This window comes from Miniopterus schreibersii (assembly GCF_964146895.1).
Source record: "Miniopterus schreibersii genome assembly, chromosome: 3".
NCBI classification, from domain to species: domain Eukaryota; kingdom Metazoa; phylum Chordata; class Mammalia; order Chiroptera; family Miniopteridae; genus Miniopterus; species Miniopterus schreibersii.
Window position 1 is genome coordinate 44,496,165 of NC_138103.1, and position 15,575 is coordinate 44,511,739.

The 15,575-nt window shown below is 41.4% G+C and overlaps 1 protein-coding gene across 2 annotated transcripts in view; it reads right to left on the minus strand.

Annotated features, from left to right (window-relative positions):
• Positions 1–15,575, minus strand: part of MAN2A1 (mannosidase alpha class 2A member 1) — a 162,040-nt gene that overhangs the window by 14,992 nt on the left and 131,473 nt on the right. Inside the window, exons 21-22 of one of the 2 annotated variants that reach the window (XM_081132705.1) lie at positions 7,595–7,705; positions 5,838–5,986 (exon numbers count right to left, since the gene is read on the minus strand). In XM_081132705.1, coding sequence (XP_080988831.1) covers positions 5,838–5,986; positions 7,595–7,705 — 260 coding nt within the window. Of the gene's footprint in view, positions 1–3,251; positions 5,987–7,594; positions 7,706–15,575 lie in introns of those variants that run through there. The other variant, XM_081132704.1, reaches the window with a different exon arrangement.

The following is a 15,575-nucleotide window of genomic DNA, read 5'->3' on the forward strand; positions in this document are numbered from 1 at the left end:
ATGCTCTCCCCTTTTGAAGAGGGAGAAGGCCCCCAACCGACCTCCCACGGTAGTTCATTGCCTAAAACTGTGACACATGTCCATTCCTAAATCCATCATCCGGCCTAGAGAAGGAACTTATGACTAATTTAGACCAACTGCAGTTCACCTCCCGAGACGCATCCCCGTCTGATACATGAATAAAAATCAGGGTTTTATTAGCAAAGGCGGCAGAGGGGCAGTGGCTGGTTGATAAGCAACCACAGTATCTTCCATAAGGAGGTCACCTCTTTTAGGAGATTAGGAGTGCCGCCTGAAACATTTATGCTTTAATTTTCGGTAATGAGACCTTCCTGAGGGTGTTTAAGCAGGAAAAGAACAATGAACAGAAAAATGCAATTAAGATGTAAGCGGCTTTAGAGCTTTCAATTCTGAAAATTGCCATTTTTCTCAACATATACTGGTGATAAACATACTTGCATTAATTAATTGAACACATATTTTCTGAACCCCTGCTTTTCCAAGTGCGGGGATACAATGCTTGGACAAATGGCTGGGGTTCGTGCCCTCCCTGGAGCTTATATTCTATCAGGGAAGGCAAACCTACATAATCCCAAATTTGGCTCTGTTAAGGAGAAAAGCAGCAGGGTAAAAAGACTCTCAGTGAAGGAGAGGTGGGGGTGGTATCAACTGGCTAGTGAAGGGAGATTCTGGAGATGACACCTGAACAGGCCTGAGTAACAAGGAGCCTGTCATGGAGGAGCTGAAAGCAGAACCCTGAAGCACAGGAAACAAGTGCAAAGACCCCGAGAGGAATTCTTGGTGTGTTAGAGACTCATAGAAAACCTAGACAGCAGTAAGAGGGACGGTGATATAAGCTTGATTTGGGTCAGGAAAGGATTTCTTAAACAACACTCTCTCTCCCTCTCTCTCTCTCCCCCAAGCTGAGGTAGGTGGATCAGGACCAGGACATGCAGGGCCTTTCGGCATGGTGAAAGATTGTATGTTATCCCAAGTGTAATGAGAAACGATTTTCAACAGGAAAGAAACTTTTCCAATTTCACTTTTTGGCTCCTCTGTGAAAGAAAGAAACTGAAAGGGGCAGGACTGGAATTAGGCAAAGCTGCTGGGAGCCAGAGGCAGCAGGCCACGTACAAGGAGGCGGCTTGGAATTAGGTGGTGGTGGGACAAGTGGACGGATTTTATGGGATGCTTCCTGGTAGTGGACAGTTGTAGGGTGTAGGACTTAGTATTAGGAGTTACTTAGAAAAGTTTAACAAGGAGATAGAGAGACCTTCTTAAAAAAGTGTTCTAGGCCAGTGACTCCTCAGGATCTTGTTAAAATGTGGATGATGATGCAGCAGGTCTGGTGTGGGGCCTGAGATTCTGGAGATGTAAGTAAGGCAAAGCATACAGGACAGAGTTACCAATATTGTAATTATTGGTGGTGCCAGGTGGGCACTTGAATTATTGGCACACTTTGTAACCTATATGAATGTCTATCCACTGCACTATACTCCCGAAACTAATACAAAATAGTGATGAATGCAAACTGTAATAAAAAATTTAAAAAACAACACCTTGCCACTGTCACAAGAAAGTTTTATTGGCTAGCGCTGCTCCAGACAGCAGAAACTATTTCTAGCTCTCTAGGCTTGCTGGTACCATGTCTTTCCTCATTCTGGTCCTTTCACAGGGAACACACATACTGTCTCTATCTGCTAAAATCAAATGCACCTTTCAAGAATTATCTCAAGTGTACCTCTTCTATGGTACCTCTCCTGAAACAGAAACTGGGTATGCTGCTTCCTTTAAACCCACACATTTAGTTTTTCTCTGCAACATATTTCTACTGTATTTTGCCTACCCAGTATCCAAAGTATCCTAGAATTTAACTCCCTTCTCTCTGGTTGTAGAATCCCTTCCTCTATGGGGGGAGGCAGTGTGAGGGGAGGGCTATTTCTTGCTCATTTTTTCCATGTGGTTTACTTGAACTTAACTCTATCTTTAGCCTGTCATTAGCATAAGCCAGATGACAGCCAGAGACATCAATCCCAGGACATTTGCTGAAAAAATTAGATAAAGGTGCTCTTCTTCCCCTGGAGTCACTAAGCTGGCTGGATGCAAATATGGGTCTGCTGGTAGCCCTCTTGCCATGAAATATGCAGAATGAGAACAGCTCAGAGGAAAGCAAAATCAAGAGGGCAAGACAAGCCCTGGATGACGTCATCTCACACTTGGCTACAGCTGTACTCGGAGTGCTATCTACCCTTGAACGTTCGTTACTGGGGACTATAAATTTCCTATTTCTGCTTGCATAAGCCAGTGTGTGCTGCAGGCACCTTGTCCCTTACAGTCTCTCCTCAGCCGTCTGTGCTCTGCTTTGATCATGGTAGCAGCTCGGCCTCCCGAGATCTCCCTCACTCTCCTCTGAACCAGCCCTTTAACCAGTGACTCACAACCCCCCGTAGCTGGTTTCTTATCACAGGTCAGGCATGTGAACATATGCCCACCTGAATTAAAATTTTCTTTACAGTTTTAATATTCAAATTATTTTGACATGTTGATAATCAAATATTATGGAGCCAAAGGTAATTTTCATTATCTGCTGGTGCAACTTGTATTAATATTTTTCTGGATTTTTACAGTTGGGCATACATAGATTACAAATTGATTAATCTCTTTACTACATGTCACCCCAAACGGGCAGCACGTTCCTAGTGAGCATGCCCTGGGTCCTTGCCTGGCTAGCCCACACACACCTCTAGGATATCCATCCTTCACCCGCCCTGGTCCCCTAGCTTTGCAGGAACTCTCCAGAGCCCCTGAGCTGTGTGCCCGTCGGGTCTGGGCCAGGGGCCGCTGCAGTGCCTCCAGACCCCAGCCTTCCGCCCCCTCGCCTCTGGGTCAGCTCACATGGCCCTTCTCAGCGTCGCGTGTGGGTTCACTCTCCTCTTCATGTCTCTCCTGGGATGTGTGGACTCTCACCACAGTCTGCTCTGAAGTGACTCAGAAGGACCCACGGGCACTGCGTTGTCGGGAAGGTTCCTAGATTCTAATCTCAAAGGTTATCCCAAACCCAGATCTGAAACTCACCACCCCATCTGCCACTTGCTCTCAAAAACGATCTTTTCTAACTAGAACTGGGCTAAAGAAGGAGCAATTCATTCACAAAGGAACAAACAGGCCCTAGATACTCCACCCGACCCGACAAAATGTTTTAATATACTTAGTGTACAAAATAAGATTTAAGAACACTCTAGAGGGCCATGTACACGATAAGATTTATCTTTTATTAGAGATCTTATATTACATTTTCCCAAAAAGATATAAAATCTTCCAAGAGAAAATATCAAAACCTATTGATTCCAAGGTAAGCAACATAATCAAAATGAAAGCAAAGATTTCCTTCCAAACAAAAGAATGTGAAAACATTTCGGCACAAGTACAACAAAGACATTGGAAGGTAATTACAATGTTTTACCACACACTTTACAGCATTTTATTTTAGTCAGTATTTGTAGGAAACAAAGATGCTGAGTCCTCAGACACTGCAGTTAAAATCGCAAATTAAAATTAAAAAAAAAAAAGGAGACAGTAATGAACTATTGGTCAACTGAACGTCATGTGTTGTAATAACTGTAATAAAACCTAGGCACACAAATATGCCACCGAGATCACAACTGAAGTGTACAGAGACACTGAATGATTTAATCAGTTCTTGACCACAGCCCAAAGCAAAAGCATCCCCTCTTCATTTCCCTGATACTTTATTCTAAAGATAAAAAGCAGAAACTTGCTTGTTAAAGAGATTCTGCTTTACCTGTGAGCAGTTGGTGGCAACACACTGAGTAAGATCCGACTGGCATGGGACAGACCAGAAGTGGCAAAACCACTGTTATTGCATCAAGATTTTTTACTTCAACTGATCAGAATTCCCAGATGATTAACCACAGAACACAGTGAATGCCCACAGGAAGGTTTTACATTTAAGACGCAATGGAAATACTGATTTATTCCTGGAATTTGCTTCTGACAATACTAAGAACTGCAGACATCCACAAAAGGGAAGTGTTTGTTTCTTTTTTTAGGTGTTTATCCCCCCCAAATGAGGAAGGAAACTTACAGTACATGTTTATTGCATGAAACTACTCCCTTTTAATATCTTTATCAACACCAGTATTGTTTCCTTAATTATTAAAGGCGAAAGAAGTTCATGAATTTAACATAACTTAATAATGACCTTAGGAGCTGCATCTTGATTAAAAATCAAGATAATAATCAGACTACATGGTGAAACAGAAATTAGGTTTTAATTTCTCTAAAAAGAAGTTGGAGTAACAGGAGGTAAATGGAGGTTTAAAGTCAGGTAATCACCTATTAGTTAACATAAAGAGAACTTTCAAAAGTTTGCATATTCAAACATCCTTTCTATATTAAAACAATATTCTAAAATGTTGCTAATGTTGCTTTTATTTTAATGTCAAGTTAACAATGATCGCAAATAAATTTTATCAAAAGTATTGTAATGGCACATGGGCTTAGAGCTTCGCTTTGAGGTTAGCGCACACATACAAAAGCTTGGAATTCACTGAACAGACATATACTTTAATAGGATGAATCACGGTGAGCTACATACAATTGGGTTTCCAAACAGGGTCTGTTTTAAAGCATTCTCTCTTCAGTGTCCTTAACGCCTCTGAAGTAGAAACGGTGTGTACTTTGCACATCACACAATCCTTGCTTCAAGTTGCAGTCTCCTTGGCAGCAGCATATTTTAATCAACAATATTTTTTCTCTTGTTTTGTTTTCTGAGATCTCAGTACATTCAAATAGTCAAAATGTTTAGAGTGTTATCACCACAAATTTAATGAAACAGATCAGAATGTGGCCAGCATCATCAGGCAAAAATTTTATAATTTATGTCATAGAAAGTACCCATGCCCTCTCCCTGCCCCAACCTCCCCCCTTCCCCAAATGGTAACATGGACACTAAAAGATTTAACAAGACTTATAAAAAAATAAGGCACATTTATTTTGATATGGTATTTTTAAAATAGAAACCCCTTCTCAGAACATCTGTATTCAAATGAGCTGTGTAAAAAGACACCTTGTGGTACCTAAAATAGGTTATGGTACCTATGGAATTGCTTCTTCTCTTTCAGTGACACTGGAATAAACTGCACCCATCTCACATTGTCAAGTAATGAAAATAGGCCTCTTTTTCTACTATTGAATGACTCAGAATCTGCTATTTCTGGAAATACTTTACAAAGGGTAGGAAGGGAGGGATCAAGTGATACATTAGAAAAAGGTGTGAAAATCAACTATATCATCAGGGCTGATGGATTGCACTTTTCCACGTATTTCAACACATGAACATTTTCTAACATGTATGAATGATTGCAACTATTTTGGCCATTAGCTATGACCCACCAGCGTCTTATTCCATTTTGGTAGAAGTGGGCATTTTTTGTAAAATTAATGCAGGATTGGCAACATGAATACTCATAAGAATCTCTTTACAACCTCCAATGCAGACAGAATTAGTGAATATTTAACCTGAGATACAATCTGCTGTGAGGTTGTCTTTAGACATTTCTTTGTTTGTTGCATCAATTCATACCGATGGTGGTACTTGATGGAAGAAACTTAAAACCACAACAACAAAAAAAACCAAACTGGTTTATAGCATGGCTTTTTTTTTCTTACTGTAATGGTTCAAAAAAAAAAAAATCACAGAATTCATGTTCTCACAGTAGCCAGAAGCTAAAATAATGTGCTTCTTTATTGCACGTAAAACCAAGAAGTGTACAAAAGCCAATGCTTCGCAATCCAAATCTGAAAGCCAGGTTTACCTCAGCTGGATTCGAAATGTGCTGATTTCCATGGGCTTCAAGTTGATCTCACTTATGTTGCGGGCATCTGGAGGTGAGTGCATCAAGGATAATGATGAAGGTACGAGACGTGCAACGGTAAACTTGTTAAAAAGTTTATGTACCAATATCTGAAAAGTAAAGGATAAAAAGTGCATATTTAGATGAACTCTGATCAACCCTGGAGGAATATCAGTCACACAGCTCTCTATAATCAATGCCAAATAGTATGAGACTTAGTAAAACAGTATGTTTGGAGTTCGTTTGAAGTATAATAATGAGGAGGGAAGGGAGATTAAATACACCTCTGCAGGCTTCAACATACACACCGTCCCTGGGGACAGACAAGGACAATAGTAGCCAGGAGAGGGCAACTTACACTGCATTCCTTTTCTGTACTGCCTGAGAACTTAGTATGTGCGGGGGCCACTTTTTCAATTAAAAAACAGGGACATCTATGGGCCAAGAAGCTTTAAAAACACCCCCGTCCTCTTTCAGTCAACATTTACGTCAACACACGTGGCTCCCAACCATTTTTCCTGTTCCAACAGAGCTGATAGAGGACACACGCCTGCAAGGAAGGCTCCTTATGTCAGTGAGTTCCATTTACAGGGTGGGGAGGTTGCACGAATATGTCTCTCTGGATCCTATAGCACCTTTAAGACTCAAAGCCTTAATGTTCGAATACAAATGCTCACAACCAAGTATACTCAGATCAATAGTAAGGTCGGCGGAGGTACAAATATAACAAAATAAAGAGAAATAAAGATATCAATACTTCCTTAGCGCCAACTCCACGACTGGTGAAGTAAAAGAAACGAAGTTTATCTACGTAGATTTAGGTCTCCTACCGTATTTCGCTTCTTTTCAGATCCTGTGTACATGCTAATTTGTAGGGTTTGAAACTGAATCTGTTGAGCTAGGTCTACAGTGTATGTATGAGGTTTTGGAGAAGAGCTGGGTCAGCTGAGCTGCCGGGTGGGACAGACCTGCCTGTGTGCTACAACCCGCCCAACTGTGTGCTCTGAGCTACTCAGAGACACAAGCAGAAGACTGGAGGTTTGTTTTCTTCCAAGGGGAGGACTGAAGGAACTGTCAGCAAGAACAACTTGAAGAGAAATAAAAAGTGGGCAGTTAGCAAGCAGTGGTCAGCCTCAGGGTCTGTTTGGCCTTTGCCGTGTGGACTCACATGCCAATCTGGCTTCATCAGAAGATCGAAGCCAGCTTGTTTCCACGGGGAAACAACTGATGGGAGCTAAGTATAGTTGCCTTGGGGGTGGTGGTTGAATTGTCCTACTGGCTACAATTTCATTGCTCCCTGTCACTTCCCTACTGTTACTCAATTCACTTTAAGTGATTATAAAACTTGTCTTGGCCACCGCAGGGCTTGGGTTTGCCATCCCTGAACTAGATCATACATGAGTATATCCAAGAAAGGAGAAAATATGGGTGTGTGGTAATTTGAATATTAGGTTGGAAATGGAAGGCCTACGAATCAATGAGAGCATTGTCTTCAAATATACACATGTTCCAGCTATGCATTTTTATGTTGACAAGGAGAGGAGACTGAAGGTTGAGAAAGCGCTTTCTTAAGATGCAGAAACTTGAGCTAATTTGCAGCTGAGGGTAACAAATCAATGAAGAGGCAATGAAACATCATCTTATTGTCAGGATTGTTGCTTTAGAAAGTGAGGATCTGAAAGCACACTAACTTGACAAACAACAAGTTTTCCACTCACCTTTCCCTGGGTAGTGGAACAGAGCAGCCCAGTGTCTTTGCTGGGGAAGAGGCAGTCGAACCCCTTCCTGTGGAGAATCAAGGCCGCCTCGTCGGAATACTTGTCGTCTTTCTGCAAATGAGCGGATACCAACATGCCACAGTGACGTTAAAGCAAATACCGTCACTACTGCGCACTTCACTGTCTTGATGTCAGCATCCCCAAAGCGCAAAGGCTCATTTTCTTTAGAGCCGAAGCCAGGCAAGCGCATTTCCCCCGAGGTTCCCCGCGCCTGGAGCCTGCCCCCTTCTCCGCCCGCCCGCCCCCCAGCAGGCAGCGCTGTCGCACCCCAGGCTCCTTACTAAGTCATTTCATGCCTCGGGTTCCTCGGTCCTCGAGGGCTTGGTTTTCCTTTTGGCCACATATTACATACTGTGTTGTCAATTTTCTTAAACCAAAGCATTTCATTTTCACTTACTTTTAACGTGTACCTCAGGTGAATAAAGTTCACAATGGTCCTCACTAGGGGATAAGATTTTTGAATGTGTACCTGAAGTCAGTCCTTTATCTGGTCACTGAATGATGATGTACCCTCCATCTTAAAACTGAAATATGCTTCTGTAGTGAATACTAACTTTTGCCAATTGCATTAACATTTTTAATCTTTAAAATATTGGTTCATTATTTTTATATAAAAGACATTTGAATTAGTTATGCTTATCACTTGCTAGGCCAACCACATTTATTAGCTTGATGTGTCATTTAAATCCACATTACAGAAGCTATTCTTCCTGTGCAGGTAAAAAGAAAAATACTAAACATGGCACGTCAACCACAGGGCTCAGTACAGGCATACTTTGTTTCATCATGCTTTACTTGACTGTGCTTCGCAGATACCGTTTTTTTACAAATTGAAGGTCTGTGGCGACTCTGCGTCAAGTGAGTCAATTGATGTCATTTTCCGACAGCCTTTGCTCACTTCGTGTCTTTGTGTCACATTTTGGTAATCCTCACAATATTTCAAACTTTTTCATTCTCATATTTGCTGTGGTAATCTGTGATCGGTGATCTTTGATGTTATTAGGGGGCAAGATCCTCCACCAACAGAAAGATTATGACTCACTGAAGGGTCAGATATTGGTTAGCATTGTTTTAGTGATAAAGTATTTTTTAATTAAGCTTTGTGCATTTTTTTTTTAGAAATAAGCTACTGCACATTTAATAGGCTACAGTATAGTACAAGCATAATTTTTGTATGCACTGGGAAACCAAAAATTCACGATTTGCTTTACTGTGATAGTCACTTCATTGTGGTGGCCTGCAACCAAACCTCCGAGGTTTGCCTGTATTACAGTAAAATTACACTTCTTGCAGTAAAATTTCTTGCATCCATTTAAGTAATAATGCCACGAGCAGTTCAGGTCTTTGAATATTTTAAATTACAATTATCGTAATAAATTTTATGCTTCCTAAAATGGGAACATGCCTATGATAATAAGCAAAATGAATTAAAACTCCTTGGAAAAATGAAAGAAATGTGCAGTTATTCTCAAGTAGAGTCATGTGCTTCCTAGCTCTGACACTGGGATGAAGATGATCCCTTTTCTCTTCTGTAGCCACAGACACATATATGCCCAAGTTCTTGATGATCCTCACAAGGGGCTAAGATTTTTTAATGTGCTATAGAGACACTTTTCTGACTAGCTGCCAGCATTCCTACCACTGATTTGATTTTAATGTGCCTGAACAATTTAAAGCTGTCCTCACCACAGATTCTTGGCTGGAATAACCTGTTTTATAATATTTCACACTGGTATTTTGCAGTGGTACTGCTAAGATTTTGTTTGAAGGGAGACAAAAAGTCATTTAAGGAATTCTGAGTCATTGCAGGACCACATGCTACATATAGGAAGTTTAAATCAAGATTCCTAATAAAATTTCTATAAATTTCATAGTCTCAAAATAGCATGAAAACAGCACATATGAAAACCCATCATTTATAATAATTATAAGAGCTCCAGGAGAGTAACAAAGAGAACTCTGGCACATGCCAGTTGTGAAACCTTGGAATGGTCATTCAATCTTCCTAAGCATCAGTTTCCTCATCTCCAGTAAAATGGACCTCACGCATGTCTCCCTCCTTCATGGAGTCACAGTGTGGGTTAACCCGCTGAAAATACCATGTAGCCATACTGTGTGCTCCAGGAGAAGAAAAGATTTTAAAAGACCTGTTTTTACATTCATTAACATATAAGTAATATCTGGACCTCAGAAAAGAAGGGGAGAGTATGGAAAAGAAAATCCACAAATTTTCAAACTGCGCATGGCACTGTGCTAGGTGAGCTACAAACTAAATGTCTTTGTAAAATAGTTCAGATCACAACTGCAGCTGGCTCCCTACCAGAAGGCTTGATGTTCCAGTCGCACAGGGAAATCCATTACAGAGCTTATTTCAGGGGATAAACCAACATGAAGCTCCAAGACTAAGCGGGCCTGTGAGGCTTCTCCAGCACCTGGGTGGAGTGTGGGGGATGGGGGTCTACTTGCAGAACAAAGTCATCAGGCTGAGAGAAAGCTGGACCAAAGGCAAAGGCTGGTTCCACCACGAATCAGTTAGGTGACTCTGCATATATTATTTAACCTCTGAAAATTCCAGGAACTAGGTAAGACTTGTGAACAGCCCTTTGAGGATCGAGGGCCAACCACAGTGACAGTAACAGTGACTGCAGCTAACACTTACTGAGCACCTGCTGTGTGCCAGACTCTGTGTAGAATGCTTTTCATGTATTAACTCATTTCATCTCACAACAACCTCTGAAGCAGTTGAGGTGGTATACAAGTTTGTATTACTATATTTCAATGTACAGGAACATCCCTATCACAGAGCATTCTCTCTCATATTTAGAAAGCAATTATCTCTAATGACTCTACATTGGCCCTTCACGATATTTTCCCATATATGGTTGGTGGGTGTATCCTTCCATGGGACAAGAGAAATAAATAAGGCAGCATATTCCCCAACAGTTTCTACAATATCTTGCCCCTTTAGTCCCCATGCAAGAGGCAGTATAAAGTTCTGGGTAGGAACCTGGAGTCAGAGACATGGAGCTGTGCCTCCCAGCACCACCATTTACTGGTAGTGACCTCGAAAAGTTACCTACCATCTCTAGGCCAGTCAGTTTCTTCTCCTATAAGACGTGGTACACTGTTGTTGTGAGAGCTAAATAACACACATGTAAAGCAGTCAGCCTAATGCCTGGCATAGAGACAATGTTAGGTATGTTGTTTTGAAAAATCTGAGGAATTATTAATAAAGTATATAAGGAATACAAGTCAAACAGCATCAAGATTTACTTTGGCAATAAACTTCAACTTACTCTAATTTATAAAAAATGTGCCGGTATTGTTACTTCATTATTCGTAACAATCACAACTGCTCGTGTAACTATCACAATTGAGAACCTTTATTTGCTGAGCACTCAGTGCTTCCCCCCTGCCTGCTGCGGTTCTACACACTTTACAAACATCAATTCATTTAATCCTCAGAGCATCTCTAAGGCAGGCTCTGTATTGCCACGCTATGAACGAGAAAACTGGGATTCAGAGAATTAAGTGACTTGCTCTATGTCACCCAGACGGCAAGTGGAGGGGGTGCACTCAAACCCAGCAGTCTGACTCCAAAGTGTGTGCTTCTAACAGCTTCATTCTCCTGCCTCTGCTTCAGCTATGAATCGGTGCTCACAGGAGGCGAAAAAGGAGGACCATTTTTGACATAACATAATGAAAGGCTATAAACTAAAGATCACCCTCTGCTTTGAGGCTGCTAACAGGGAAGGTTTAATCAATAGACCCAGCAGAGTAAAACCATGATTTATCAAAAAATATATCAATTCAGAAAGCAAACTTTAGAAACTGTGATTTCTAACCACCCACAACCTACCCATCCATCCGTCCTATTTTAAACAGAATTTAAGGTCATTCTGAAAATTACACATTCATTTGACAGTCTTTCCTAAGAATATAGGCAAATACTCCTCTACTAAGGTGAACGAGGGATCCAAATGTAGAGTTACACTACTTCTGGCTCCCACCAGAAGAAACTTATTTGCTTATTAGTAACATGAGGCTCACAAATCAGTGAACTCCTGAAAATGCCAGTAAATGTATGTGCACACTTTTTTTTTTTCTGAGGATGAGAGGGGCAATAAATTTGACCCATTCCCCGAGAGGAACGTGACCCCACCCTCCTCACAGGATGTGGAAGGCGTGTATAGATGAAGGCATGTCTAAACACCTGGTGGAGAAATTTCTCCAGCCCACTCAGATGCTTTGAAAATGTCTAACAACACTCATATTTCAGTGCATTCTGACAGCTAGAGAGGTTAGAAAATTGCACACTGCGTTATAAGTCCTGAGACAGGAAATAACCAGTAGAAATTCATTTTCCAGGGTACTCATTAAAACGTCCAATAACAGTTATCTTGTTTGATCAACAAGATAACATGACAGAAAAAGGAAGGTGAATGGTAGTTCTTAGATATGTACAACAAAGAGATTTCCCCCCCCATAATTTTCACCTTTCCAGGAGCCAGGGAGATCAATAAAGTACCAATCAACTCTTATAAGAAAGGCAAAATAAAGTAAAAACTTACAACTGCCTCTTATAAGAAGGAGGTGGTGTAAATAAGTCAGGAGAGACAATCTTATTCAATGGGTGGTCCTGATGTTGAAATGATTGGTTAACCATTTGCAAGAAACAGTTAAGCACAAATCAAAAGAAATTCCACAGAGAACAGAGTTAAACATATAGATATATATAAAGGTATAGACATAAATATATACATATATAAATAAAAATACAGCTGAACATAAAAGCAGTGGAAATAATCCACTTTTAAGCTAATAAAAACAATAGTTGAATCACATATCGTCGTTCGAGGCAGACCGGTTCTGTGAGGTCCAGCTCAACAGCTCTGCCAGCTCTTTCTAGTCCCAGGAATGTCAGCATTCCAAGCTGCACCTGTAATTCTAGCCTAAAGAATCTTGACCTGTGACCCTTCCTCCCATGAGATTTTTCCAGCATCTTCTGTACCAAGACTTCCTTCTCCCGTAATCGTTACCCTTTCCTGATGACATGGCTTTCCTGTTTAGTGCACTTGAGTGGTGCTCCTGTTTCCCAGTTTTCAGACTTTTACAGAAACTCTTTTTTAATATCTCAAGCTCCTGATAGGGCAAGAGAAGGCGGTGATAAAGAGAAGAGAGCTGGAGGTCTGGCCTACTGGATGAGAAGACTAATAGTTAAATTCTCAAACAGTGGCTAGAACATGCTGGGCACACAGCATGCTGTGAGGCAGGATGTCAAGGGATGACCTTCCCTTCTTCATCTGACTACACATACATGACATATAATGAGTTTTTTCTAAAAAGATACATAAATTAGAAAAGATAGGCTTATATAAAACCATAAACTTATTGCCAATATGGAACAATTCCTGAAAAACTAGACTTTGAGGAAGAGATTTAGTAACTTTAAAAAAAAGTCAAATATTACCCTCTGGGGCAACATACAGCACTCAGATTCAGGCCAGGGGGGTGGGTCCTCATTCTACCATTTATTGCAGGGTAGTTTTATTTTAATCATTTTATCATTAATCATTTAATATCTCTAGCCCTTAGTTTCCCAATCTGAGAGTTTTAAAGAATTACTAAGTCCTGCCCAGCCGGGCGTGGGTTAAGCGTCGACCTAGGATCTAGGCGATCAGGGTTTGATTCTCGGTCAGGGCACATGCCCAAGTTTCGGGCTGCAGCCGATCAATGACTCTCTCATCATTGATGTTTCTAGCTCTCTCTGTCCCTCTCCTTTCCTCTCTCTGAAATCAATAAAGATATATTTAAAAAAAAAAAAAAAAAGAATGACTAAGTCCTAAGCTCTCCAGAACTACACAATCAGAATCTCAGAGATGGAGAAATTTGTAAAAGTCTCTTTTTCTAAAATTTCCCTGGTGTGATCTGGACACACCGACTCCAAGGACTGGTAGTTGAAGCTGAACCACCTCAGTGAGTTAGCACACCTGCAGCCCCCACTACGCCTCTCTGACTGTTGCTTGAGCCCGTAACTCCTTTCTCCATGAAAATAAGGGAGACCAACTGAGGTGCAGAACTGAAGAACCTTTAGACAGTAGCCAAGGGGATGGGGAAGCAGGTATGTCTTCATCATGCTGCTGCTGAAGGAGGTCAGGGAGGAAGAGAGATGTGCCCTTATCAATCCAAGGTGGTCCTCAGATGGATTTATTGTGGAAATGCTATGAGGTGGTGGTAAAGAAAATACTTACTCAGATACAAGCCATGTAGAACTCTGATCCTGCTTGGAACCCAACCTGTAGGCTGACCTTATATAATCGATCTTGAACAACATGGGTCTGAACTGCATGGGTTCACTTACATACAGATTTTTTTCAATTAACCCTCTCAGCCTGATTCACTTGCATAGTTCACACCTGCACTGTTCAAGGATCAACTGGCAGTTGGGAATCCGCATATGTGGAGGGCCAATTTAGGTTACACACGGATTTTTTACTTCATGGGCGGTTGGCATACCTAACCTCTGCATTGTTCAAAGATCAATCTTATTTGTATTTCAGTAGGAAAAATGCACTGCAATCTCCAAATGAACAACTCATTATTACATGTTTGGAGCTGACAGCACACAAAAACAGGAACACCATCCCAAATGTATAGGTCAGGCTTCTGAATTTATTGAGCCATTTGTATTTTTCTTTTAGTATAACCATGGAATTACCTTTGACATATTTTAGGTACCAAGCTTTCTTCAAACCAGTACTTACTATGAGCTTTCTTCAATGATTATCTTCCTACTATCAGGGGCTAGGGGACAGAGAACAATTCTTTAAAGAAGTGATTTTGAATGGACCAATCAATCTCCTCGGATTACTGGAGAGCTTAAACAACCATTAGAAATATTTGCTAAGAGTCAAAGGCTAATATAAAAACTGGCAACAATTAGTATGATAGTGCAAAACACTCCCAAGTACTCGGCTCTGGTCATGTGCCAGCACAGCAGTTATCACTAGGCTTTTACATTTCAGTCTTTATTCTTCTGGTCAAACAGCTACACTGTAAACTGCTTTCTATTCCCTCTGCTAAAACCCTAGTTTGCACCTGAGTTGGCACATGCTGTAGCATCACCAGGATAACATCGTATGTTTACAAAGCACTTCTGCTTCTGAAAGGCTTTTCACAGCATTATTTCATTTGTTTCTCACAAAAGAAATGAAGCAGGCATATCTGATGTGGACCCCATTTTATAAATGGTGGCTGAGTAAGCGGTCACTCAGCCAGCAGGTAGTGAAGGGGGCACACCTGTCCAAAGGTGAGAAGAACAATGGGCAGCCGGGTGGCGAGTGAGTGGAGGCCAGACTGCAGAGGGCCTGAATGCTCAAGGGTTGAGACAATTTGGTAGGCAATGAGGTTTCTCATCTTAGATTTGTAAGACAGGAAGGTAGCCAACAGCAGGAAGAATAAAGGAGCAGGTGATCACTAAAAAGAGGTGATCTGGAAAACAAAGGCCAGCCTTGGACTGTACAGGGTAATCTACTCATTCTAGTCAGCTGGAGTTGCTTCCAAAAACAATCATCGTCAAACCATTTTGGGAAGGAGTCCTCTAGTAGCAAGAAAAAGTAGCCACGCTGTGGCCCAGAAGTCCTCGGGCCCCTCAGGCTGGTAACGTCGTCTACCATCTACGCTCAGCGGTGGCAACGGGAGGCTCTGGGCTCCGTCCTTTTATTCCCATTAGTGCGTGAATGAACGACAGGTTACCTCAGGGAAACTATCCATCTCTGATGTGTTCTTTCCATGAGTCAAAAAGTAGACCCACAAGAACTACAGCAGAATCCCGGAAAGAACACTCACAAGAGTCACACGTTCAGCAGACAGTTACTGAGCCCCTATTCGCGCAGGCACCGTCCCAGGCCCGAGGACACGG